General features: G+C 44.4%; 3 protein-coding genes across 12 annotated transcripts; all 3 read left to right on the forward strand.

The window, feature by feature from the left end:
* The first annotated feature begins 469 nt into the window (after positions 1-469).
* On the forward strand, positions 470-14,037 carry LOC131123416 (inter-alpha-trypsin inhibitor heavy chain H3-like). Of its 8 annotated transcripts, XM_058065462.1 has the most exons (27): positions 470-621; positions 1,351-1,511; positions 2,971-3,075; positions 3,176-3,338; positions 3,410-3,520; positions 3,711-3,839; positions 3,911-4,027; positions 5,012-5,180; positions 5,258-5,368; positions 6,290-6,471; positions 7,232-7,411; positions 7,480-7,592; positions 7,661-7,908; positions 8,611-8,625; positions 8,722-8,739; positions 8,809-8,829; positions 9,863-9,880; positions 10,002-10,019; positions 10,138-10,164; positions 10,324-10,341; positions 10,464-10,493; positions 11,651-11,731; positions 11,813-11,920; positions 13,109-13,274; positions 13,455-13,600; positions 13,687-13,771; positions 13,849-14,037. In XM_058065462.1, exons 1-27 carry the CDS (start codon positions 481-483, stop codon positions 13,961-13,963), a joined length of 2,796 nt encoding a protein of 931 aa, XP_057921445.1. In that variant the 5' UTR covers positions 470-480; the 3' UTR covers positions 13,964-14,037. The 8 variants fall into 8 exon arrangements, with proteins under 8 accessions (XP_057921445.1, XP_057921449.1, XP_057921446.1 ...); XM_058065466.1 differs by lacking the exon at positions 11,651-11,731; XM_058065463.1 differs by lacking the exon at positions 10,324-10,341.
* Positions 14,038-14,179: 142 nt separating this feature from the next.
* Positions 14,180-26,015, forward strand: il17rc (interleukin 17 receptor C). 3 transcript variants are annotated; one of them, XM_058065472.1, is made up of 14 exons: positions 14,180-14,969; positions 15,064-15,334; positions 20,442-20,658; positions 20,748-20,848; positions 20,912-21,029; positions 21,114-21,155; positions 21,986-22,107; positions 22,189-22,245; positions 22,468-22,531; positions 23,702-23,925; positions 24,039-24,092; positions 24,168-24,219; positions 24,285-24,380; positions 25,056-26,015. In XM_058065472.1, exons 2-14 carry the CDS (start codon positions 15,233-15,235, stop codon positions 25,703-25,705), a joined length of 1,899 nt encoding a protein of 632 aa, XP_057921455.1. In that variant the 5' UTR covers positions 14,180-14,969; positions 15,064-15,232; the 3' UTR covers positions 25,706-26,015. The 3 variants fall into 3 exon arrangements, with proteins under 3 accessions (XP_057921455.1, XP_057921456.1, XP_057921457.1); XM_058065473.1 differs by lacking the exons at positions 14,180-14,969; positions 15,064-15,334 and adding an exon at positions 15,486-16,503; XM_058065474.1 differs by lacking the exons at positions 14,180-14,969; positions 15,064-15,334 and adding an exon at positions 20,234-20,372.
* On the forward strand, positions 16,556-18,845 carry LOC131123554 (zinc finger BED domain-containing protein 4). The gene is made up of 2 exons (XM_058065475.1): positions 16,556-18,335; positions 18,409-18,845. Exons 1-2 carry the CDS (start codon positions 16,875-16,877, stop codon positions 18,838-18,840), a joined length of 1,893 nt encoding a protein of 630 aa, XP_057921458.1. The 5' UTR covers positions 16,556-16,874; the 3' UTR covers positions 18,841-18,845.
* Positions 26,016-26,168: the final 153 nt, after the last annotated feature.

Here is a 26,168-nt window from a genome sequence, read left to right on the forward strand (position 1 = left end):
TTATCATATAATCTACTATATTACAAATGTCTTGGTTATCATACAACCTACAATTTTACACACGTCTTGGTTTTCATACATACACTATATTACGTATGTCTTGGTTGTCATACTACGTACTATATTACACATGCCTTGATTACCATACAACGTACAATATTAGACATGTCTTGGTTATCATATAATCTACTATATTACACGTCTTGGTTATCATACAACCTACAATTTTACACACGTCTTGGTTATTATACATACACTATATTACGCACGTCTTGGTTACCATACAACATACAATATTAGACATGTCTTGGTTATCATACAATCTACTATATTACAAATGTCTTGGTTATCATACAGTGTCCAATATTACACATAACTTTGAATTTGTCATTATCTGTACAATATATGTGTGTATGTGTGTGTGTGAGCTGTTTCAAGCGAAAAAGAGGAGTTTGCCCTTTCACCACGCATTGTGTACACATGGATGCTCTGTTTGGGTTTAAAAGGCAACTTTTGAGGCATCCCGGCTACACTGTGACCGGGGCCACCATGGAGGGGACCCTGATACGAGTCAGCATCTTTGGGCTGCTTCTGGCTTTTGGTAGCACTCAAACCAACAAGGTATGCTTCTAGTCCTCCATTATCTTAACTATTCTCTTCTTCTTCTTACGATAATAATGTAGCTAATGCTAAAACAACTTCCAATAAGAGCACACACACTGGCTTCCAACAAGACAATGACCCTAAATCCTGCTCAAATTCTACCAAGGCATTCATGCAGAGGAACAAGTACTGCAATGTTCTGGAATGGTCATCAAGTATTATTATTATCTGTGCTGTGATTTAAAGCGGAAAATATCAAACCTGACTCAACTGGAAATGTTTTGGAAAGAAGAATGGTCAAAAATACCTTCAAACAGAATCCAGACCCTTATTGCGATAGGAAGCATCTATTTCTGCAAAATATTGCATGTTATTTTTTGTTGGGGTGCCCTAATTTATGCACCTGCCTGCTTTTTTTCCAAATATTTATTGCACACCTTTAGTATATATATGACACTCAAATATAACAAGAGAACTGAAGAAAGAATACTAATACTACTAATGTTAAGACTTTGTCACCTCTACTACAAAGTCTATATAATGCGTAGGTACACTATATACTGTACATATATACTATCACTTCTTAGCCTATCAGCATGATTTTGTTTATAGGCTTATTGTTTATATTGTGACACCCCTGCCGTCCACCAATCACATCTTTTGTTTTCTCACGGCCTTTCGGTCTTTGCTCGGGCCGGGTGGCAGACGGCCATTTCCAACAGAGACCTTTTTGCTTTGTTTGCTCAGGCCGACTGGGAAATCTACAGCTTTCACATCAACTCCACGGTGAGCGGCCGCTACGCCACCACCGTCATCACCAGCCGCGTGGTCAACAGGAAAGACGAATCCAAAGAGGTGGAGTTCCATGTGCGAATTCCCAAGAATGCCTTCATCAGCAAGTTCAGAATGTGGGTAGATCAACGCAGCATTAGTGGACATGACGGCGTGTGTGTGTTGCCACTCTCCAGGGGATCGTCTAAATCAGGGGTCCCCAAACTTTTTCCAGTGAGGGCCACATGACTTTTCCCTCCTCTGAAGGGGGGCCAGGGTCAGGGTCGTTTGTTTGTTTAGGTTGTAGTCACGTTGCTCACAATAGGTTACCATTTCCAGTTCTATGAAAATGTACATGCTTTATTGTTCAAGGGGCCGGGTCAAATGTGGACCACTGGTCTAAATGATTGTCTAATGAGTCAAAAATGAAGCCACACTAAAATAACATATAATAATATTATAATATTATAATATAATATTTCTTCCTTGTGACAGGCTTTCAATTGATATTTTTGATATGTGTCCACCAGATGGCGCTGTTTATTCCCATTCAAAGCATGCAGCAAACTTCCAACCTGTACTGTTTCTTCACTTTATGCCACGATCAATCGGCCACACATCGGTATCGACTGATATCAGTGAAAAAAAAACGGTATTGACATGTCCGATACTTGACCACCTCCACCAATCAGCTCTCACAAGGAAAATCCTCAGTGAACATTTACATTTACATTTGCATCTATGTTAACCGGAGCATTTCACTCATGGACGATCAGGATCAGTATCGGCAGCATTAAACCCTTATAGGAACATCCCACAACCATTCACACTCACATTCATACCTATGGACAATTTGGAGTCGCTAATTAACCTAGCATGTTTTTGGAATGTTTTTGGAACAAACATGCTAGTTTAATTGGTGACTCCAAATCGAGAAAGAGCTATCAATCTGTCAATCCTTTCCGTGTCCGGGCCGGGTGAGGTTCCCCGTTTTGGGTCAAATTAAGCTAATTAATCTAGCATGTTTTTGGAATGTTTTTGGAACAAACATGCTAGTTTAATTGGTGGTTTAATTGTTCCAAATTGTCCATAGGTATGAATGTGAGTGTGAATGGTTGTTTGTCTATATGTGCCCTGTGATTGGCTGGCGACCAGTCCAGGGTGTACCCCGCCTCTCGCCTGAAGACAGCTGGGATAGGCTCCAGCATCCCCCGCGACCCTCGTGAGGATAAGCGGTAGAAAATGAATGAATGAATAACGATGCTAGGGGCTGCAAGGCGGTCGAGTGGTTAGCGCACAGACCTCACAGCAAGGAGACAAGGGTTCAATTCCACCCTCGGTTATTTCTGTGTGGCGTTTGCATGTTCTCCTTGTGCATGTGTGGGTTTTCTCCGGGTACTCCGGTTTCCTCCCACATTCCAAAAACATGCTAGGTTAATTAGCGACTCCAAAATGTGATTGTGAATGGTTGTTTGTCTATATGTGCCCTGTGATTGGCTGACGACCAGTCCAGTCGTCCAGAACCAAGAAGGGACCAGAACCAAGAAACATTCTGTGAATAATTGCAGAATGACCTTCTTCCTTGACCTTCCTCAGGTTTATGGACGACCAGGTGTACGATGGCATAGTGAAAGCTAAAGAAGCGGCTCAGCAGCAGTACAGTCAGGCCGTGTCTCGTGGCGAGAGTGCCGGCATTGTCAGGTATTTGGATGCCTGTGATGATTCCCATGCATGCTTCAATCAATCAATGGACTGCTCAGGTGTCTTAGAAGACGAACAGGTAATTGCATCCTCATCACAGCTCAGTGGGGAGGACTCTGGAGGAGTTCAAGACCTCCGTGACGGTGGCCGCGCTAAAAAAGGTGACCTTTGAACTCACATACGAGGAGCTGCTGAAACGCAGACTTGGCAAATACGAGCTGCAGATCCACGCTCGACCCATGCAGCCCGTCAAAGACTTCAAGGTGCGGCGGACTGTGAGGATGAGGGCTTGATTTTCCTTGCTGCCTTATATCATCTTTATCCCAAATTCCAGGTGGATGTGTACATTCATGAGAAAGCCGGTATCAACTTCCTGGATGTTAGAGGAGGACTTAGCACCAATGCTCTGGCTAACGCTATCACCAAAAAACAACTGGACAAACAGGTGAAAGAAGCACAACATCAACTCACTCGTTTGGGTAGTGTTCCACAGGGTTCCGTGCCCGGCCCCTTGTCCTTTCCTTCATTAGTCAATCCCTGGACTACGGTGGCTGACAGGGTCAAAGACCACCAATGTCCAAACTCTCTTGATCTCTAGTCCGACTCTTGATCAGCTGACATAAGAAATTTTGCAGGCTTGGGTCTACTTCTACCCGACGTTGGAGCAACAGAAAGTATGTGAAAACTGTGGAGAAGACGGCATGAATGGAGATCTGGTCATTGTCTATGACGTCAACAGACACAGGTCACTAGGGGACATCAAGGTAAAGAAACCGTTGTGGGTACAAACCCGGGTTCCGCGTCTAATCCATGCTGGCTTTTCACCTTTTTTCAGAGCTCTGATGGATATTTTGTGCATCACTTTGCTCCCTCGAGTCTTACCCGCATCCCCAAGAATGTTGTCTTCGTCATCGATCAGAGCGGATCCATGCACGGACGCAAAATGGAACAGGTACCCTCGTTGACTTGTTTCCTACGTGCTAACGGTAATGATCATGTTTATTTCATTCGGACAAGGCGGGCATCGGGGTCTTAGCTCATAAATGTGCAACTGTAGGGCTGTTTAATTTATAGGGCCCTATTGTTTATAGCTAGCTAGCTAGCAAGCTGTATTTTTTTCCAACCTGAGAACCCAAAGCACTTCCACACAAGATGGTAGAAATATTTTCCCTAGAGCTAATGTCATGACAGCTAATGCAATGTAAGCTAATGTCATGTAAGCTAATGCAATGTAAGCTTATGTCATGTAAGCTAATACAATGTCAGCTCATGTCTTGTAAGCTAATGCAATGTAAACTCATTTCATGGAAGCTAATGTGATGTAAACTCACGTCATGTAAGCAAATTGAATGTAAGCTAATGCAATGTGAGCGAACGCAATGTAAGCTAATGCAATTTAAGATAATGTCATGGAGGCTATTGCGATGTAAATTCATGTCATGTAAGCTAATGGAATGTAAGCTAATGCAATGTGAGCTTACCCAATGTAAGCTAAAGCAATTTAAACTAATGGAATGTAAGCTAATCTCATGTAAGCTAATGCAACGTAAAGTTCTGTCATGTATGATAATGGAATGTAAGCTAATGCAATTTAAGCTAATGGAATGTAAGCTAATCTCATATAAGCTAATGAAACGTAAATTCATGTCATGTAAGCTAATGGAATGTAAGCTAATGCAATGTGAGCTAACGCAATGTAAGCTAAAGCAATTTAAGCTAATTGAATGTAAGCTAATCTCATGTAAGATAATGAAATGTAAAGTCATGTCATGTAAGCTAATGGCATGTAAGCTAATGCAATGTAAGCACGTACTGTATATACGTAGTGTATTGAAAGGCTAGCGTTTCCTAATAGAGGCAGTTCCAATCTCTAGAAAAGTAAGTAAGTCAATAATAGCTTTGTAAAGTGTAACGAGTGCTACGTGTTTGTTCCCAGACCCGAATCGCTTTGCTCCACATCTTGAATGACCTGGCAGAGGAGGACTACTTTGGTCTCATCACTTTCGACAGCAGAATTATGTACTGGAAACGAGAACTTGTTCAGGCTACGCCAGACAACGTGGAGAGCGCCAAAACATTTGCACGCAACATTCAAGATAGAGGATGTTGGTGGTTTTCTTGCCCTCCATATTGAAACATTTGGACAGCTTTCACTTTTTCTCTTTTTCTCTTTTTCTCTTAGCCACAAATATCAACACAGCCTTGCTGGAAGGATCCCAGATGCTGAATCAGCAACCCAGGGAAGGCTCAGCCTCCATCCTCATACTCCTCACTGATGGAGACCCAACCTCAGGTACACACACGACACACCATCTTCATTATTACTGCATATGCATACCCTAGGCCTTGATTATTACTGCATATTTGATAATTTAGAGCAGGGATCTCAAACACGCGGCCCACGGGCCAAATGTGGTCCGCAGGACACTAGTTTGAGGCCCCCGCCTTGATATGAAAGTTTAATGTTAGTGCGGCCCGCGCAAGTTTGATATGGATGCTGTATGGTATCATGTACCCAGAAAAAATTATTAAGTTTGATTAATGTTCATGTTAAAGGTTAAATAACTGTTAATAGTTATCCTCCCTATCCGTGTGGAAGTGGTAAGTTTTTGGCTATTTAAGTTTAAAGGAAATAACTTGAAGGCTACCGTTTAGGTCGCTAGCTCTCTAGTTTGCGAGTTAGCATGTGTCTCAAGACTCTGCAGTTGCGCAATATGTTGTAAATAAAAAGAGTATAAATGTGACTATAGTCGTGTTTTGTCATGTCTACAGGGCTCTAATAATGCTTTGTTCATTTTAATCTGAAAAAAATTATTTGTCTACCCACCAACTATATGTGGTTTCTTAAGTTTTTATTATTTGCCGTTTTATTGTTATTATTATATTTATTTATTTATTATTGATTGATTGATTTTCTTTCTTCTTGATTTGTTTATTTATTTTTCATCTTATTTTGTGTAGAAAAATAAAAAGTAAGATATTTGACAACAGTGGAATGTTTTATCAGAGCTTTTCTTGTAGAAAATCGAAACCAAGGCAAAGTTTATTCATTTTTCTGTTTTTAATAAATGCGTTTTTGTTTTTTTTTGGAAAACCTGATGCGGCCCAGTCTCGCCCAGACCCTAGCTCCAGTGGCCCCCAAGTAAATTGAGTTTGAGACCCCTGATTTAGAGTATATTGTTATGTGATAGTTGTTGTCTGTTTGTTCCTGCAGGTGTGACCAATCTGGAGGAAATCCAATCCAACGTGAGGGCGGCCATCCAAGACAAGTTCCCGCTCTACTGTCTTGGTTTTGGTTTTGATGTCAACTTTGGCTTCCTGGAGAGGATGTCCTTGCAGAACAACGGTGTTGCACGGCGTATTTACGAGGACTCTGATGCAGATTTGCAACTGAAGGTCATTTGTTTTCATTGGTTCTTTCACATAAAAACTCTTGGACTGGTGCCCAGCCAGTGGTAGGGCACCCCTGATTTAGCGTCTCGATACTTGTTGACGTATCAATTTCTAATATCATCACATTCAGTTTCTATTGATTGAATGATTGCAATGTATTCCTTCTTGCACTAGCCCACGTCCCCCCTCAGTTAGAGGGGGACAGAAATGTTTTAGGGGTGTCACAAGATCTCATGATAAGGTGAGAGAATTTCTCTGTCTGGTGGGGGGACTACCCCCCCCCCTCCCAATCAAGTGAATAATCAATGTGTGCATGTCAGGCATGAAGATGGTTCACTCTGTGCATTGCTTTCAGCAACTTGGCACATTTGTTCCATAGAACAAGGGCAGGAACGGAGTGATACAGTCCCCTTCCCTGGATGGGTGGAGGCGGGGCCGCTGGCATACACACAGAGTGTAACATAGTAGAAATACAATTAGAAGATTGCAATAGATTTTTTCTTTCCTGTGGTACTGCTAGCATGCTAGGTTAATTGGCGACTCCAAATTGTCCATAGGTATGAATGTGAGTGTGAATGGTTGTTTGTCTATATGTGCCCTGTGATTGGCTGGCGACCAGTCCAGGGTGTACCCCGCCTCTGGCCTGAAGACAGCTGGGATAGGCTCCAGCACCCCCCGCGACCCTTGTGAGGAAAAGCGGTAGAAAATGAATGAATGAATGAATGAATGGTTTGCCAGCTTGAAAGAGTGTTTATGTTTAAAGGGATTCTATGACGAGGTGGCCAACCCCCTGCTGACCAACGTGACAATGACGTACGAGGGCAGTGCCAATCTGACCCAGACGACCTTCAGCCAGTACTACAACGGTTCTGAGATCGTGGTGGCCGGTCAGATAACCAACAACGACATAGAAACCTTCATTCCAAAAGTCGTGGCCATCTCCGTGAGTACCCACGGGTGAAACACCGTACATCATCAGCTGGGACGTTCGCTAACGTTTGGACTCTGCAGAGGAACGCAAGCATCATCTTTACTGACACCAACGGAACCGCCAAGCCCGCCGATGACAGCAACACTCAAAGGGTTTGGGCCTACCTGACCGTCAAACAACTCCTGGACAAAGAGTCAGTCAAACTTTGTCCCTCTAATGATGACCTAATTTTTTCCTAATTTTTCCTAAAATTCCCAACAGGCTGCAGCTGAGCGGATCGGAGAAAGAGAAAGTGAAATCGGAGGCTTTGAGGCTGTCTCTGAAGTACGGCTTCGTGACCCCGCTCACGTCCATGGTGGTCACCAAGCCAACAGAGGAGACCGCAGAAGTGCTCGATAAGCCCAGCGAGAGCGCCCCGCCGCCACCGCAGCCCGGAACGGGGTCCCGATTAGGAATGGCCTCACCTGGGTTGAGGGGAACGTCGGGAAGACGGAACAGTCACAGACGTAGTGAGTATGGAATGATGATTTTGGAGATGCCTTTCTGAGATGAGAAGATGAGATTCCCACTGAAGGACACATACAGAAAAATTGGCTAATTTGCTATTTTTCTAACTGAATTAACTGAGTCAAAGTTTTTGCCGCACATTTTCAACGTTTACTGACAAACATGCAAGCCGACGAACATGCTAACTGACATGTGATAAGAAAAACAAAACATTAAGAACACAGCGGGACTCACACAGTGTATTAATAACTTAGAGTCCCGTAGACATGAAATAGCACCCCTATAATCACCTTGACACATCTATTATTCTCTGTTTACGCCACATTGCTTAGCTTTAATGTGCAGGCTACTGCGGGGACACAAGAGACGGCCATGAGCAAACTAGCGAGCTAACTCATTAGCCTCCAATTTCCTGTAATAATTTACAATTTACTAAGTGGGGAAGAAGTTCTAGTAGTTGTTGACGCTTCAAGGTCATATAGATGAGCTGATGTTACTGTGGCTACTGTCATGTCTCTATAAAGGATTTTTGGAAAAAAAAAACAAAACAAAACAGAGGTAGTGCTAATGGGATGGTGATATACCGTAAAGCATGGGCACCTATTAGTATTTGATATTTCCTGTGTGATATTTGCACTGTATATGCACAGTATACCCATCCCTCCACAGCCTCTAGTGACTTTGTTTCCTTTCCTTTTTCCCAGTTACAAGCTCCACAGGTAAGACTTACACACTCGAGATAAACATCATTCCATGCACATCAAATCTATGTCTAATCTAACCACACTGGCCTTTCCATAACTCTTACTTTGCAGTCAAGAAATCATCCCCAGGTATGATACATGAAAGCCATTCATATGCTAAGGTATGAATTTAATACCACTTTTCTTTTGGTACCACAGATATACAGCATGGTTACGCAGGTACGTCATCAATGACAAACATTACTACTGGATAGTTGATTTATTTCAAGGGTGGGCAAACTACGGCCTGGGGGCCCGTTTTTTTCCAAAGTATTTAATTTAAACTTAACATACAAGTTTAGTCTAGTGGTTAGCGTGCAGACCTCACAGCTAGGAGACCAGGGTTCAATTCCACCCTCGGCCATCTCTGTGTGGAGTTTGCATGTAATCCCTGTGGGTTTTCTCCGGGTACTCCGGTTTCCTCCCACATTCCAAAAACATGCTAGGTTAATTGGCCACTCCAAATTGTCCATAGGTATGAATGTGAGTGTGAATGGTTGTTTGTCTATATGTGCCCTGTGATTGGCTGGCCACCAGTCCAGGGTGTACCCCGCCTCTCGCCTGAAGACAGCTGGGATAGGCTCCAGCACTCCCCCCCGCGACCCTCGTGAGGAAAAAACAGTACAAAATGAATGAATGAATACAACAATGTTTCAATGTTTTAATATCAATTTCGTTATTTGATGTGGCCCGCGTGTTTACAAAGTGCTCCTGAAAAAAAATGGACACAACACACACACACTTTTACAGATATAATACTACCAGGTAGACTGTTATGTGTAAAATATATAATTTGACCCTCCATAAATTTTGTTACAGCAATTCGGCCCGCGAGTCAAAACATTTGCTCACCTCTGATTTATTTCCTTCTTTCCTTGCAAGGTCTAATTGATCAGAAACGCTTTTTAAGGTATTGTCACATTGGTATCAATCATTATGACTAAATCATATCAAATGAGAGAAAAGAAAAGCAGTCAAATCAATGATGAATTATTATTAAGAACTACTATAAGAATGAAAACTTTATTGGTAGTTAGAGCTGTATCGGTAGTATTGATATTACCCAATCGCCCTGCTACACATCACTACTATTGGCCAGTATCAGTAGGAGTAATGATGTGCTAGACAGTATGGGCATACGGGATTGGATATCGGTAAAAAGCCAATATAGCTACCACGTCACAGCATGACTTTTGTTTTGTTTTTGTTTTAGGGATACCAGGGTACTCAGGTATGACACGCATAGTCACTTTTCCACACTTCCACAACTATTGCACAGTGGTGTGTGTGTGTGTGTGTGTCTCTCAGCATGAACATTCATTAAATTATTGTTATTTGTGTTTTGGGGACAGGGCAACCAGGTTTAGGAGGTATGTTTTTCACTCTTAGGTTTATTCTGACAGGAAGTGGATTTTCCATAATTGGCATATACAAAGATAAAGATTTTTATAGAATACACTTAACAATGTGTTTTTTTTTTTGTGACAGGGTATATTCCAGTTCAATATTCCCCAGGTAAGAATATCAGAATTGAAATATAGTTGTCATTTTTTTATTCATTTCTTTGTTTCATTGACACTGAGTGTCACACATTCATTTCATGTCATTTTTAATTAGTAGAATTGAAAGAAAGCATGAACATTCAATTATTGTTATTTGTGTTTTTGGGGACAGGACACCCTGGTTTGGGAGGTATATTTTTCTCACTTAGGTTTCTTCTCCCAGGAAGTGGATTTGAACAATCTAACGTTGTAAATGTTACAAAGATAAACATTTTGATTGAATACACTTAACAACGTTTTTTTTTGGGACAGGAGGGTTTTTTCCACCTGCACATTCCCCAGGTAAGACATTAATGAAATAGATGTGGTGATTAACATGTCACATTTAGGCTACATTCCAATATCCAAAATACATATATTTGTCATTTTTTATTCATTTCTTTGTTTCCTTGTTTCATTTTGTTTCATTGACTTGATGGTACAGTAGTATAAAAAGTTTGGACACCCCTGATCATTTTCCAGATTTTCCAACTGTATAAATGTGTACATGTTGGTAGGTTTGCATTGAAATGAAAGCCTCGTGCCCCCCTGACAGTTCCCCACGGCCCCCCATTTGAGAAGCACTGCCTTCAGTCGTACCTGCATATTGTGATCATATCACATAGAAAGCTTGCATTGACTCTCTTTCTTGAAGAATATGTATGAATATCATATCATTGTGTCATATCATTGATTGTTGACAAGTACACTGCTTATGACATAAACTGTACTACACAACAGTGTAAAGCAGCAGTGTTTGGCACGTTACTTTAAAAAAGTAATTAGTTATAGTTAGTTAACTGAGTTACTAACTGAGTTACTGCACTACAAAAGTAACTAGTTACCAGTAAAAGTAACTATAGTAATTGTTTTTTTCAGGGACATAATCAACAGGTTAAAGTAGTGTCTGTACTTCCATTTGGCAAACGCTGTGAACTTGCTCTAAACACCCGCCCACCTAAGTTCTCTGATTGGCTGAAGACGAACTCTTACTAAACCTTAGCCAATCCTCATTGCTTATGTGCTCTAAACACCCGCCCACTTAAGTTCTCTGATTGGCTGAAGACGCAATTTTACTCAAACCTGAGCCAATCCTCATTGCTTAGTGGCTATCTCACCCCCTCCCTTGTCACTCTGCAACACTCTCACTAGTTATGATAACTCACTAGTTAGCAAATTAGTTATAAAGTCGGTGATATATTTTTAGGCGGCCTCAGTAACGTGCAGTAACGGCGTGTCGAAAATGGTAACGGCGTTATGCTGACAGTAAAAGTAATTAGTTAGATTACCCGTTACTGAAAAAAGTAACGGCGTTAGTAACGTTATTTTAAACGCTGTTATTGATCACTGTACAGCAGTACCTAATGTAATTACTGCATATGACATACAGTATAGTATAGTAGAGTGTACAGGTGTACCTAATGATATGTACCTCATGATATGCTATTGTCTGTCCCCAGGCCGCATGGGACCACAGGGACCCTTCATTGCAATGGATTATGATTTTGCCTTACCTTCCATGGCCCCGCCCACAATAAGTGGTAAAAAAAAAAAGGTGTTGGATTGATGCTGGGTTGAATGTAACCTTTGAAATGTTACTGTGTCTCTTTGTCTCCCATTAGCGCTGCCTGCCATCCGCTTTCTGCTCCAAGCTGAGAATCATTCTCTTCCGCTGTGTTTTGATGTGACTGGACGAAGCATCATTCGACTACTTCACCTGCCCAGTGCAGGTGAGTCACAAATAGCACACATGCTAGTTGGATGGGATTTGTCAGCGTTGCTAGCATGCACACAAAAATAGGCATGATGAAATATACAGTAGATCTTCCACTAATCTGTCAGGAATTCATACGCTCATAAATATGTCTATTTTTAACACACAGCTTCCTCCTTCCCCCTCCAAACCCTCTTGCTAGCTTGATGTTTTCATCTGATTTTAGATCAACATTTGCAATAAAAGTTAGTGTTGTCATTACAAGATGGCATTCAACTCTGTAACCCTCTCATTTTCTCCTCAATTGCCATTGTTCACTCGCAACAGAAGCTAAATGTAGAAGAGGGTGATGACATAGGCTCACCGGAAGTAAAAAAAACTCAGGACGCAAGACTGCATCCAGACAGCAGAGGGCGGCAGAGTACAAATCATCAAGTTGAAGCCCCAAATATGCCTCATGATACACTTGTTTGACGCATTCAAAGTATAAAATGTATACATAATAATCATCAAACCCGTTATGATCACATAATTATGACGTCATATATTAAAAATAGCTCTGATAAGCCATAATTTCAAAAGAACACTCCAATGGTTGTGCAGGTGAGCAAATCAAGCGTTCCGTTTTGTGACTTTAACAGCCTGTCATCACTTCCCCTGAACTCTTTTTAGGAGGAAAGACTGTAATAAGTCCTGTATGAGACGTCACTCAAACAGTTGGTCATGAAATATGAGATGTGAAATATTCATTCATTCGTTTTCTACCGCTTTTTCCTCATGAGGGTCGCGGGGGTGCTGGAGCCTATCCCATCTGTCTTTGGGCCAGAGGCGGGGTACACCCTGGACTGGTCGCCAGCCAATCCCAGGGCACATATAGACAAACAACCATTCACACTCACATTCATACCTATGGACAATTTGGAGTGGCCAATTAACCTAGCATGTTTTTGGAATGTGGGAGGAAACTGGAGTACCCGGAGAAAACCCACGCATGCACGGGGAGAACATGCAAACTCCAAACAGAGGGTGGAATTGAACCCTGGTCTCCTAGCTGTGAGGTCTGCGCGCTAACCACTAGACCGCCGTGCCACACAGATGTGGACTAACGTACTCTAATGTATTATATTGTACTGTCTTCTACTCTACTGTACTGTATTGTACTGTACCGTGGCGGTTGACTCATCCAACATGTCGTCTGCACCAGGTGTGTCTGTGAATGGTGAGGTGTACGACGACCACGGCTTCAGCAGGATCGCTGTCCACTTCGACACAGATGGCGTGACCGTCTTCATTGACACGGGTGCCGTCACCATTAAAGACGGACAGACAGTGACCCGGCACACTGGACAGGGGCACATTACTGCTGGAAGGTGCATTTTGGATAAAGATGTAGTAGTCCACTATATACTGTAGGCGTGCTGTGATGTCACACAGTGCCACTTTTATACGTTTGTTTTTCCTCTTCGTGACATGTTTTTGACTGATGTGACAGTGAAAAAACACGTCAGCGGTGCATGCAGATGTTTGACAGTTGAGGTGTCTTTCTGCAGCGCGGTGGTGATCAAACGGGACAAGGAGGTTGACATCACAGCTGGAGAAACACGCCTGCTCATCTTGCTTCATGGGAAGAATGGACAGGAATTCCTCTGGCCGACTTTGAGGCAGCACCCATCTGGCAACGCTGAAGGAATTTTAGGTGGATTTTTTTGAGCCGCCCTGCCACACTTGATGAATGAAGTGAAGAAGTATTTTGTTCATTCAGTGTCTTGTGTTGTTTTTCAGCTGTGAAGCCCGTAGCTTATGAAGAAGTGCACCAAGGTCCCATCACCAAACTTAAGCTGAACGGGGAAGAAATAGATGTTTCCAGGTAGGTGTTTTATTTCTCCCCCTAAACGTTGCCGTGGAGGACGTGGCTAGCATCACGTTGTCTTTCATTGTGTGTAGATCCTCCGCTATGGACTACTGCATGTACTCACCAGTCAGAGCACCTTGCTGGCTCACGTCCGCTGACTCGGCACTACAAGCACCACTCAGCCGTTTCACTGTCAGCGACCTTTAATGAAAAATACATCTGGAGATGGTGTACATCCATAATGAGGTCAACAATAAATGCTGACAAAGCAAGTAAACCAATCAGCTTTCATTCTTCCACACAGCTGTCTATCATCCAAAAGATAACCTTGTCAAATGACAGCAGATCAACAAGGTCAACTTTGCAATTGGAACCACATTTCCATAGAACAACGGCATGAACGGAGCGAGCCCTTTTTGTCAGTCTCGATGGCTGGAGGCGAGGCTGCTTGTATACACACAGAGTATTGTGTAGTACATGTACATGTACTCAAGCCTTGTATTGTCCTCCATTTAGCAATGTTTATGCTTGAAAATGCTTTATTTATACCACGGGTACATCAAACCGGAATGTTTTTGACCCATGATAGGCCGTCAACAACAGAATTCCTTGCTTCCTGTAAAGCTGTGATATGGTGACGGAATGAGAATGGAACTTGGATTGCCATAACATAAAGAAGAAGTCCAAATATTGATACTATGGATACCAGGATGGTATCCGTACTTGTGTAGTTTTATGTTCACAAATACTCTGTGTGTGTACCTCTGAGTTTATTAGTGGTAGTGACAGGGCTACAGCCACCTCGCCGGCCATCTAGGTATCAACTTGTTCCCACCCTATCAACATGGATGAAACATTCCTGGCTACGCCACCGATCGGAGGTGTGGCAGCAGCATTCCGGTTGGCATTGAGCCCTCCGACCAGTTCAGATGAGTCATGTTCCGTGCAGGCTTGTCGTCTTCATCAGAGTAGCAAAGCCGGACCAAACTAACGAGTTTATCAAGTCGGAGTCTGGTCGTTGCTTCATTGGTTGCCAGGACATATTATGTTGTTGCGTTGGAGTGGAGTGTAAAGGCGGAGTCTCTCCAGGGTGGACTTTGGACGAGACCTCAGGGTTAATAACTGGCTAAACAAATCCAGGACTTGTTGATTTTCGTGCGACAGATCCACCCCGGCACATGAATGAATCTTCTTTCTGGATGACTTCAACTCAGTGAGTCGCCAACTCTTCTTCTTTCCTTTGTCTTCATAACCGCTTTGCAAATCCACAGGTGCTTGATTTTTGTCTCTTACCCCCCCCCCCCCAGGCTGAAACAAAAGTGAGCGAGTGCTGATGGTTTTGAGCTTACGTCAACGTTGAGTTACTTCATCCAAGCTCTAGCCATCTAGTCATGCTGGGAAACAATACAGCGCTTCTTCAAGGAGACCCAAACACCACATGACAGATGTTTAGGAAAAGCTTCACTCTTGGGAACTATGTTTCTTTTACCAAGCTCCTTTTGGCTTCTTCTGCTGGCTTTTCAGAAGTCAGCTTGCACTTTGGATGGATATGCTTCCGCACAAGTCACCTGCTCCCAGGTAAGACTGTTATACTGTCCTGGACAGCATCTCATAAATGTGATTAGCATTACCTCAGAAAGTCAACATGGATGCACAATACAGTACACGCATTAATGCCTTTGTCCGGGTGGGTGGAGGCGGGGGAGAGTGTCTTCTACACACAGAGTGCAGAAGAGTGTAACCTAGTAGAAATTTTATTAGTAATTCCAATATATTTCCATATATTTTTAATCAGAATCAGCTTTGAATGTTGTACTTTTCTTCAAAGTAACGTTAAAATCTGGTCAGGTCTCGTAATATGTATTACTGTAATATGTATTACTTGCTATGTATTACTGTAAATATGTTCCAGTGCTATGGGGAGCAGAGTGGCAGTCGGAAAGGAAGTGATGTCACAGGTTCAGAGTTGAGTTTTAGCTGGTCTTGAGTTAAGGTCGCAAGAGTAACCCATTTTTTTATTAGGGTTTATTGTGCCTGTAGTTGAAACCTGGAATCAAAGTCTGGTGCTTGTGTGTTTCAGCCAACATTACAGTGTCATGAGTGACACCTAGTGACCAGTCTACGATATTGCATATCATTCACAACCTCTCAATGCATTTTCTGAATTCCTTATGCACATATTTGACTTCATTTATGTATTCATTTTATGCTTGAAAATGCTTCATTTAGCATATTTTTATTCATAATGAGTGTTAAGGATGGACAACAACGTAACAGTGTGATTTAATAATTAATATAGTTTTGAAAAACCTTGATAGAGTGAAGCTGCAATATATTATTTTACTTTCAAATGCAAATATTGACAGGTATGAATATGTTTACTTCCTTGTTTTCCGGTTTTGGGGTGTGCTGGGGTTTTACCTTGTTATGTTTCCACTAGTAGTAGTCTCCCTCAGAAGTGTCCCCGAACATTTGCCGTTGCGTAACTCGGTCATTCCCAACCGGGGGGGAGGGACATACCCCCACCCATTTAATTCCCAATTAAATTAATTTAATTCCCAATTAAATGGGTATGAGTACAAACAGGATCTTCGGGCATTTCAGATTACACGTAATGGAACGTGTGCGCTACAACTAGTTTCCCTAGGGATACAATAAAGTGTGACACACAACAGTTCCATTGTAATGTAGGAGAATTATTGGTATGAGTGATGGGATACCGGCGATATGACGAAAAGACTATGCGGGTAGGCAAGACAAAAACGTTGGTCAACACTATCTTAACTTTATGTTTTAAAAATATCCTCTTTATAGCTTTAGCTTCAGTCTGGCGGGAAATGTTACCGTTGTCGCTGGTGTTCCTTATTTTCACATTTTCTTCGGAAAATGTCACTTACTTTGGAATACAAAGGTTGCAAATAGTCAACACGGGACCATTGCTGTCGAAATAGCTACAATGGGATGTTCGTAATGTAACCGTATTACTTATCGGATTTTTCGGTACGGAACCTTGGCTTCAACACAGAGTCTTACCGAATTACGCGGTACACATTGAGCGAGGGACAGGAAGTGTAACGCCACTCATTGACTCGGTAAAAAAAAAAAAAAAACAATACCCATGCAAGGAAAGCTGTGGCTTAGCGGTAACATGGCTGGGAATGCTTTTAAGGAACTCGAAAAGCCCCATCCGTCCTTAAAGTCTGCGGTGTGGGAACACTTCGCCTTCGCGGTGGAATACGTCAACGGACAGAGACAAGTGGACAAGAGCAAAGCAGTATGCCGCCATTGTTTTGCAGAAATCGGCTATGCCTTGGGAAGTACGACGAACTTGTTTAGTCACCTGAGACGGCACCACGGCTACGTGAACATCGGTCCTCGGAAAACTAGTAACCTGGTTTTAACGAAGACAAGTCAACAGCGATTCTCATTAGAGCGAGTCAATGCCATAACTAATTCCATCGGTGTGTTTCTAGCTGCCGATTTACGGCCCTTTTCAGTCGTTGAGAACTCTGGCTTTAAACATATGATGGGTGTCATTGAACCCCGGTACCAAGTTCCTTCCCCCGCCCACTTCCGCCAGAAAATAATACCCTCCCTTTATGAAAAAAACAAATCTGCTGTGATGGACCACTTATCCAGGGCATCTGCTGTGGCGCTTATAGCTGATGGATGGACTTGCAGGGCTGCTGTGAGCTACATTACGGTGACTGCCCACTACATCACCCCTGAGTGGACTCTAGCCAGCCATGTTCTGCAAACCCGGGTATTGTGTGAACAAACCAGCACCCACATTGCAGAGGAACTCAAGAGGATGGTGTTAGTGTGGAACCTGGAGAGGTCGGGAGCAACAATGATTCCAGTAACGACAGACAACGCTGGAAACATGGCAGATGCGGTCAGCGAAGCAGGACTCGGACCTCAAATTGGATGTTTTGCTCACACAATTAATGTCGCTGCCGAGAAGGTAACCGGACTCAACCAAGTTTCGAGAGTCCTCGGTAAAGTCAGGAGAATCGTGTCTTTTTTTCATCGTAGTACCACAGCCGCACACTTGCTGGAAAGCAAACAGGAAATGCTTAACACACCAAAACATGACCTCATTCATGACGTCACCACTCGCTGGAACTCAAGTTACGATATGCTGGAACGCTACCTGGAGCAACACACGGCGGCGTACGCAGCGCTGACAGACAGGAGCCTCAAGAGAAAGAAAGATGTCACCTTATTGACGGACCAGGAAGTGAGAACAGCGGAGGAAGTCATTGAGGTGCTGAAACCTCTAAAAGCCATCACAACGCTCATGAGCACCGAATCGGCACCTTCGGCCTCCATGATCCTTCCCCTTAAAAGTACACTGCTGAACTCCATGGAACCTAACGTGGAAGACACTGCAACTGTGAGTGAAATCAAGGCTGCCATCAGAGAGAACCTGGAGGACAGGTACACGGCTTGCCAAGACTACCTGCACAAATGCACAGCCCTGGACCCCAGGTTTAAGGGCCTCCCTCACGTGGACGAGGCCTGTCGTGATGGGACCTTCAGCGGCTTGATCACAGAGATTACTATCAAGAAAGAAGAGGTATTTTCATCTTTTTTGTGTGCATTCAATATTGGAAGTGTTCCGTGCATGAAATACAGTTCTTCTTCTGCAGAACGCCGACGCCACGGGGACAACAGCCGTCAGTTCGACTCCAGTGAAAAGAGAACACAACCTTGAAGCTTCTCCCCCGCTCAAAAAATCCGCAATGACGGAAGTGTTCGGTGAGCTCTTCAAGGCTCAGGTGGGACAGGAACCGACTCTGCAGCTCCTGGTGAAAGAAGAGGTGGCCGCTTACAGGATGGTCAGCTGCATTTCGCTTGATTCGGACCCGCTTCTTTGGTGGAAGAGCAACGAGCCCGCTTTCCCTCACCTTGCTCAGTTGGCAAAGAAATACCTCGCCATACCGGCGGCGACGTCCGTCACCAGCCGGGGTGTGTTTGCTACGGCGGGGGACATTGGCACCGCCAACGGGTCGGCACTTTCTGAAGACTGTGTGGACAAGATGATTTTTCTAGCAAAAAACATGAAGGCGGAATCAAACTAAAGTGGACTACAATGTGGAAATCTGGAAATATCAACATCACTGCGGAAATGGGAAGAACGTACATTTTACTGTTGGATCTTAAGTAGGTTCCAAGTAGACATTCAAAATACAAAAAGAAGACATGGGAGTGAGTGAGCAAATTTAAAAAAAATAGGCTGACAGCTGGGATAGGCTCCAGCACGCACGCTCGTGAGGACAAGCGTTAGAAAATGAATGAATGAATGTTTATCAGAAGATCCAGAGTTGAAGACCATTGCTATAAAAGACACCCTCAAAGTCATGAGTAGCTGTGCCATTCTTCTTCACGAGAAATGGCTTCCAGGAGGCCAGTGGGAATGTTACTCCGGGTGCTGAAGATGGCTTCACTGTCTGGAAAAGTGTAGAAAAAGCCAGTCATTACCACACGAACCAGGTCCTTCACTCATGAAGAATGCCCCCTGCTACATCTCCACATAGCCGGCTGCCGTTTGACACCCCTGCACGACCCAAAGCTCCATAATTCCATGGAAGGATGATGCTGTGATCTCCTTGTCATGCCGGTAATGTTGGAAGCCATCAGAACCGTCCACTTTTCAACGTCCCATGTTTGGTGCTCTTAAAACCTTTTCTGGCCGATGGTTGTCTGATGGTTATGGGATGGCACTCGGCATCAGTACCGATCTTCATTCCTGTGTCTTGACGGAACAGCCGATGGAATCCTTTCTTCATGTTTTAGTTCCATGAGCCTTGCCGCGTCCAAACAGAGGCCTTGCTTATCAATCCCACCTTGTTCCAAGAGAGAAAGCTTTGCTGCCTTTGCCGTCAAGAGATGATGACAGTGTGAATACCTGACACTAAATCACATTCAATCCACATTTTTACCAACATTCTTCCTTTTGTATCTTCTTAGAACCTCCTTAAGATCCACCACTGCCACATGGACATTCTCCACATTGAGCAACTGCTTAGCATTTGGATGAGCAGTGTCACTGTTACTATTACCTGCTTGCAGTTTTTTATGTTTCACGTCAAAGTCATTAAAACTGCTAAAAGACACAAGCTAAGTGGTTTATGGTTTGCAAACAACCATGTGACGCATGACCTTGATGACATCGCAGTAAATGCAGATTATGGTGTGTACTTCCACCTCTACTGGTAGCAACACAGGTGAGCACTGAGGTCATTCTGTCTCCACTGCAGTCAGAGGTCACGGTCTGGGGCTGCATGAGTGCTGCCCGTTATTGGAGAGCTGCGGTTCATTGAGAAGAAACGTGGATTCCGACCGGTACTGTGGGCTACACAGCAGCTTTTTAATGTAAAAGTTGATCAAGTGCCTTGCGGAGGACGGTGAAGGTGATGGCTGTGGGGCATCTTAAGTATCACCCACACCCACCAGTGGTGTCATCATGGAGGAGTGGAAGAGGATTCCGGGTCAATTCCATGCCCAAGAGCATTAGCATCTTTGGACATGTTCACTGTGAGGTTCACTTCCTTGTGTTTCCATCAAGCTGGACCGTATCCTGCTGTATAAGATGTACACTGACTACTCTAAAGTACGTCCACTCTTTTGAGGAGAGTGTTTCGAACACTGTCACTAATATTAGCAGCATGTTCACCTCCAGGGTTTGTCCAAGTGTTTGGTGATGGATGAGACGCCGCTACACATCCCGGAGAGCCACGATGACGTGGATGTGCTGAAGCTCACGGCTAAAGTGGACGTGTGCTGCCGGGATGGTGCACGGTGCACGTTATGCCTGCTCATAGACGTTCACCTCCGTGTCGGTGAGGGAGAAGACATGGATGAAGATCTCAACCACCAGGAGGCCAAGCCTTCATCAGGTGGGACTTGTGTATTTTTTTAAATGAAGTCAATGTAACTTTCGTTGTTGTATTAACTGAGCTAAGTCCAATGTTGTTCTCTGTTGTAGAGTCTGTTGTCTTGTGTTACAAAACGCCAGCCACCTTCCCGGCGTGCAAGCGGGTGGACTTCACAGTCGAACATGTGGCTCCTTTACAGAATGAGGCAAAGGTAAAGAACGCCTCCGCTCTTTGAATGAACCGTCTTGTCCGTTTACGACCCGAATGTGTGCAGGTGACCTTGGTGATCTGGAAACCGGCTGGGGTTTTCTTCAGCAGCCTCGTGCACGTCTACTCCTCAGAATCAACGCCTCCCATCAAAGTGGTGGTGGAGGCTCCTTCTCTAACGGAAGGTAAAAAAAAAAACGTCCAAGCGCATGACGTACTTTGTAGCTTTGTCGTATTTCATGGTCTGCTTTTCTCGTGTGTGTCCGCAGTCTGCTCCCAAAACCTGCAGCAACACGTTGAAGAGTGTCACGGTGAGCCATATCTGTCCAGACTTCATGTTCCACCAAGAAACACCAACTCATGACAAAACTTAAATACTCTGGTTTTACAATATTATATCAAATATATTATATTATAATATTTTACATTCATTTATTCAATTCCAAGGGTGGGGAAAGACAAAATAAGAAGCCAAAAAATTACCACTTCCACACAAAATAGGAGGAGAACTCATTCATTCGTTCATTTTCTACCGCTTTTCCTCACGAGGGTCGCGGGGGGTGCTGGAGCCTATCCCAATATGAAAATTGCATCAAAAATTTTTTTTAAAGATGTCATATTACAACTTTTACATGATTCCATATTAGAATCATATGTAGTCATATCATTTAGAATTACTTTTTTGTTTTTTTTTTACTATTACAAGTTGTAATAACGTTAAATCTAACATTAATATTACAAGATAAAGTTAGATTTTTGTGATGGATAAAAGGAAAAAGAAAAGTTGTCATCTAAAAAACATAATGACTCGATGTTAGGAGACTAAATTCTTAATATTACAGGAAAAAAAATCATAGCTTGACTTGACAAAGGGCAAATATTATGAGGCTTATGATTTAATATTACAAGAGCAAAGCAAGTTGACTTTGATTTGTCATTTTTCATTGAAACGAGAAGCAGAGACTTTCAGAAATGAGAAATCTGTAAAGGAAAATATGGTAGGTTCTCGCTTTCAAAAAGTATAATTTCCAATAGTTTACATTTTTATTGAACTATACACTCATAGATGTAGCTGAATATCCAAATAAGCTATGAATAATCCACAAAAACCGATGAGAAAACCTTCAACTTGTGTTTCCAGTTCCCGCCGTCAGCAGCGTCATGAACCCCGAAATGAATGAGGTGGAGCTGAAGTTGGTCGGAGGGAACGGGGTGACGCCCCCTTTCATGTGCATCCAGTATGAGAGTGATGGAAGATGTCAGGTGGGTGTCGGAGAAGGCCGTCACCCTTCAAGCTGGGGGGCACCGTTACATCAATCCTGATCATGATTTGTCTCATCTTAGATTTGGAAGAGGAAAACCATCCCGTTGCACTATGTCGCCCCCTGCTTGTGTCTCCAGGTACTTTCTTCATGCAGCTTGTGTACTTTTCTCTTGAGTGACCGTATATACAGTAGAACATATTTACGGTAGGATTTGGACCAGTACTGATGCTTCAAATGCCATACTGCCATTTTTTTTTAACGATGGGTGATTTGCTTTTGTCGCCAATGGGTCACTGTGCGGTAGAATGATGAATGGTGTTTACGGTATGCGTGTAACACGACTGACATGTCTTGGCAGGTTTGGCATGAGGACCACGAGTGGAGGCCAAGGCGCTTTCAAAGCTGCCCCTTCAAAAACCAGCGTAAGACTACTCTACGCACCGCACACCTCCCACAAAACAAAACGTACTCAAGTATGTAAGTATATATCTGCATATATACATGATCTGGTATCTCCACGGGGGCCAACATGATCTGGTATCTCCACGGGGGCCAACATGATCTGGTATCTCCACGGGGGCCAACATGATCTGGTTTCTCCAAGGGGGCCAGCATGATTTGGTATCTCCACGGGGGCCAGCATGATTTGGTATCTCCAAGGGGGCCAGCATGATTTGGTATCTTCACGGGGGCCAGCATGATTTGGTATCTCCACGGGGGCCAGCATGATCTGGTATCTCCAAGGGGGCCAACATGTTCGGGTATCTCCGCGGGGACCGACATGATCTGGTTTCTTCAAGGGGGCCAGCATGATTTGGTATCTCCACGGGGACCAACATGATCTGGGTTCTCCAAGGGGGCCAGCATGATTTGGTATCTCCACGGGGGCCATCATGATGTGGCATCTCCGCGGGGGCCAGCATGATGTGGTATCTCCGCGGGGGCCAGCATGATGTGGTATCTCCGCGGGGGCCAGCATGATGTGGTATCTCCGCGGGGGCCAACATGATCTGGTATCTCCACGGGGGCCAGCATGATCTGGTATCTCCACGGGGGCCAACATGATGTGTTATCTCCACGGGGGCCAACATGATGTGTTATCTCCGCGGGGACCAACATGATGTGGTATCTCCGCGGGGACAAACATGATGTGGTATCTCCAAGGGGGCCAACATGCTTGGGTATCTCCAAGGGGGCCAACATGCTTGGGTATCTCCAAGGGGGCCAACATGCTTGGGTATCTCCAAGGGGGCCAACATGCTTGGGTATCTCCAAGGGGGCCAACATGATGTGGTATCTCCGCGGGGGCCAACATGATCTGGCATCTCCGCGGGGGCCAACATGATCTGGCATCTCCGCGGGGGCCAACATGATCTGGCATCTCCGCGGGGGCCAACATGATCTGGCATCTCCGCGGGGGCCAACATGATGTGGCATCGCCGCGGGGGCCAACATGATGTGGTATCTGCACGGGGGCCAACATGATGTGGTATCTCCACGGGGACCAACATGATCTGGCATCTCCGCAGGGGCCAACATGATCTGGTACCTCCAAGGGGACTAACACGATATCGCTGTGGTATCTCCATCAGGGTTCCTGCTGACTAACATGTGGCGCAACCTGTCAGCCTCTGTGGCCCCGGCCCACATGAAGGAGCAGGGCCAAATGCTGCTGTGGAACGTTTCTTCCCCCTGCAGGCTGCAGGGGGAAGTGTGGCCGTGTCGCCGGACGTGGAGGCACGGGTGCACGGAGATTGAAGGCTTTCGGCAGCTGCTGGACAACACAACATGGAGGCAAAGCCCCCAAGGACACTGGGTAAGGACAGGAGAGGAGATGGTGGTGATGTGGGTGGATCGGGGCCCCCCCACCCCTACACACTTTCCAAACGTACTGCATAGATAGAATGACCATCCATGGCGTCTGTGCAGGTGAAAACGGGGGTGTTTACAGACGTGGACCTGCAGCTATCGCCATGCATGATGGTAAAAAAAAAACAAACATACCTTAGTCATGCTATTGTTTCCTGACTAAAGGACTCACTGTGTCTTTCTGTTCAGATGACAGTGGGGAGTGAAGGTCTTCGCCTGGGCCCCTTTTGCTACGGCGGCTGTAAGTGTGCAGCAGTGGGAAGGCGTACGCCGCGTTATGAAATAACACGCCTCTTGTCACCCCAGCCGCTAGGTGGCGCTGGAGTTTGCTGGTCGTGGCTGCGTTGCTGCTGGCTTCCGTGGCGGTGCTGATGGTTTGTCTGCTGCGTGGCTTTGTCAAGGGTAGGTGTCATATCATACATACTGTAGATATATATATGATACATATTGTACTATATATCATGTTACCGTTTGTTATGAGTGGTCACTTTGTTGGATGGCCCTTGAAGGCAGCATTTAACTTTGTCCCAGATAGACGACTAATGTGGATATTTGTGTGGTCCAGGCTGGTACTGGTGGATGGTGGCTCATATTTTGACACATTCATTCATTTTCTACCGCTTTTCCTCACGAGGGTCGCGGGGGGTTGCTGGAGCCTATCCCAGCTGTCTTCGGGGCGAGAGGCGGGGTACACCCTGGACTGGTGGCCAGCAAATCACAGGGCACATATAGACAAACAACCATTCACACTCACATTCATACCTATGGACAATTTGGAGTCGCTAATTAACCTAGCATGTTTTTGGAATGTGGGAGGAAACCGGAGTACCCGGAGAAAACCCACGCATGGCACAGGGAGAACATACTCCACACAGAGATAGCCGAGGGTGGAATTGAACCCTGGTCTCCTAGCTGTGAGGTCTGCGCGCTAACCACTCGACCGCCGTGCCGCCTATTTTGACACAATACATGATAAATAAGACCAGTGAGATGGCTGTAATGTACCCATGTTTTGCTGATGTGTTAGCTAGCATAACCTAGCTAGCATAACTTATTGATGTTTTTTTTTCCTCGTAGAATGGGCGAGCACATCTCTCCATGGAGGTTTTGCAGTCTTGCCCTCAAATTTTCAAGTTGAAGTAAGCCCTCACGTAGTCCTCCTGAGTCCTCCAGATGTTCCCGAGAGTGTTTCCGAGGCCGTGTGCGGTCTGGGTACTGTGCTCATGGAGCAGAAGTTTAGCGTGTGCGTGGACCAGTGGAGCAGGAAGGAGCAGTGCAGCCTGGGACCCGTGCCGTGGCTTCACTCCCAGCTGCTACGCTGCAAGAACCCGGGTGGCCAAGTGGTGCTCATTTTGACTCCGAGAGCCGTGGAACTCGCACACGAGTGGAGTCGGCAGCGTCATGAGACTCCGACTGCGAAGTCAGAAGACGGGGATGCGCCTCGGATGCAGTCCCCGTACTCGGACGTGTTCACCGCTTCGCTGTGCCTCATCCGGGGACACAAACAGCAGGGGCGGGTCAGGCAGCGTTTTCTCCTGGTCACCTTTGACCCCACCGTGGCGCAACTCCGTGATAGCTTCCCAGATGTCTTTCAGGGGCTTGATCTGCTCCAGCTTCCCTCCCAGATGAAACCTCTTCTGTGTCAGCTTGCTGGGGGAGGGAGAAGATGGAAGGAAAGGCTAAGGATTAAGAAATATTCTGGAATTACATCATGCAAAGAAACATGATGAAAATGATCATCCAGAATGGGACTGAAATGTACAGTAATAGTGTATAGATGTATAGTGTATAGATTGGATGCATTGCTGTCTCAGTACTACAAAGTAATTGGGAAACATTGATAAATTATTGTATTGTAATACAAAGTATTGTACTTTGTATCATTGTATTGATGGAAATGCCTTTTTTAAATGGTAAATAGGGGGGGTTAGCACTAAAAGACACAAGGAGAAAAACTGCAATATTGATATTAACACTGTAAATATATCAAACTGTAGTAGTAGTATTGGTATTAAGACAATAAATACACTTAATGAATATTTGTGAAAGCTGATTGTAGTACAATTCATGTATTGTATAGCTATACTACACAAAGTATTGAGTAAATATTTAGATGGTGCCTTGATTTTTCTTACCGTAGGTTGACTTTGTGTCGTACATGTGCATCAACATGGCCGCCGCTGATCAAAC

The sequence above is a fragment of the Doryrhamphus excisus genome, chromosome 1 (assembly GCF_030265055.1).
Source record: "Doryrhamphus excisus isolate RoL2022-K1 chromosome 1, RoL_Dexc_1.0, whole genome shotgun sequence".
Taxonomy (NCBI): domain Eukaryota; kingdom Metazoa; phylum Chordata; class Actinopteri; order Syngnathiformes; family Syngnathidae; genus Doryrhamphus; species Doryrhamphus excisus.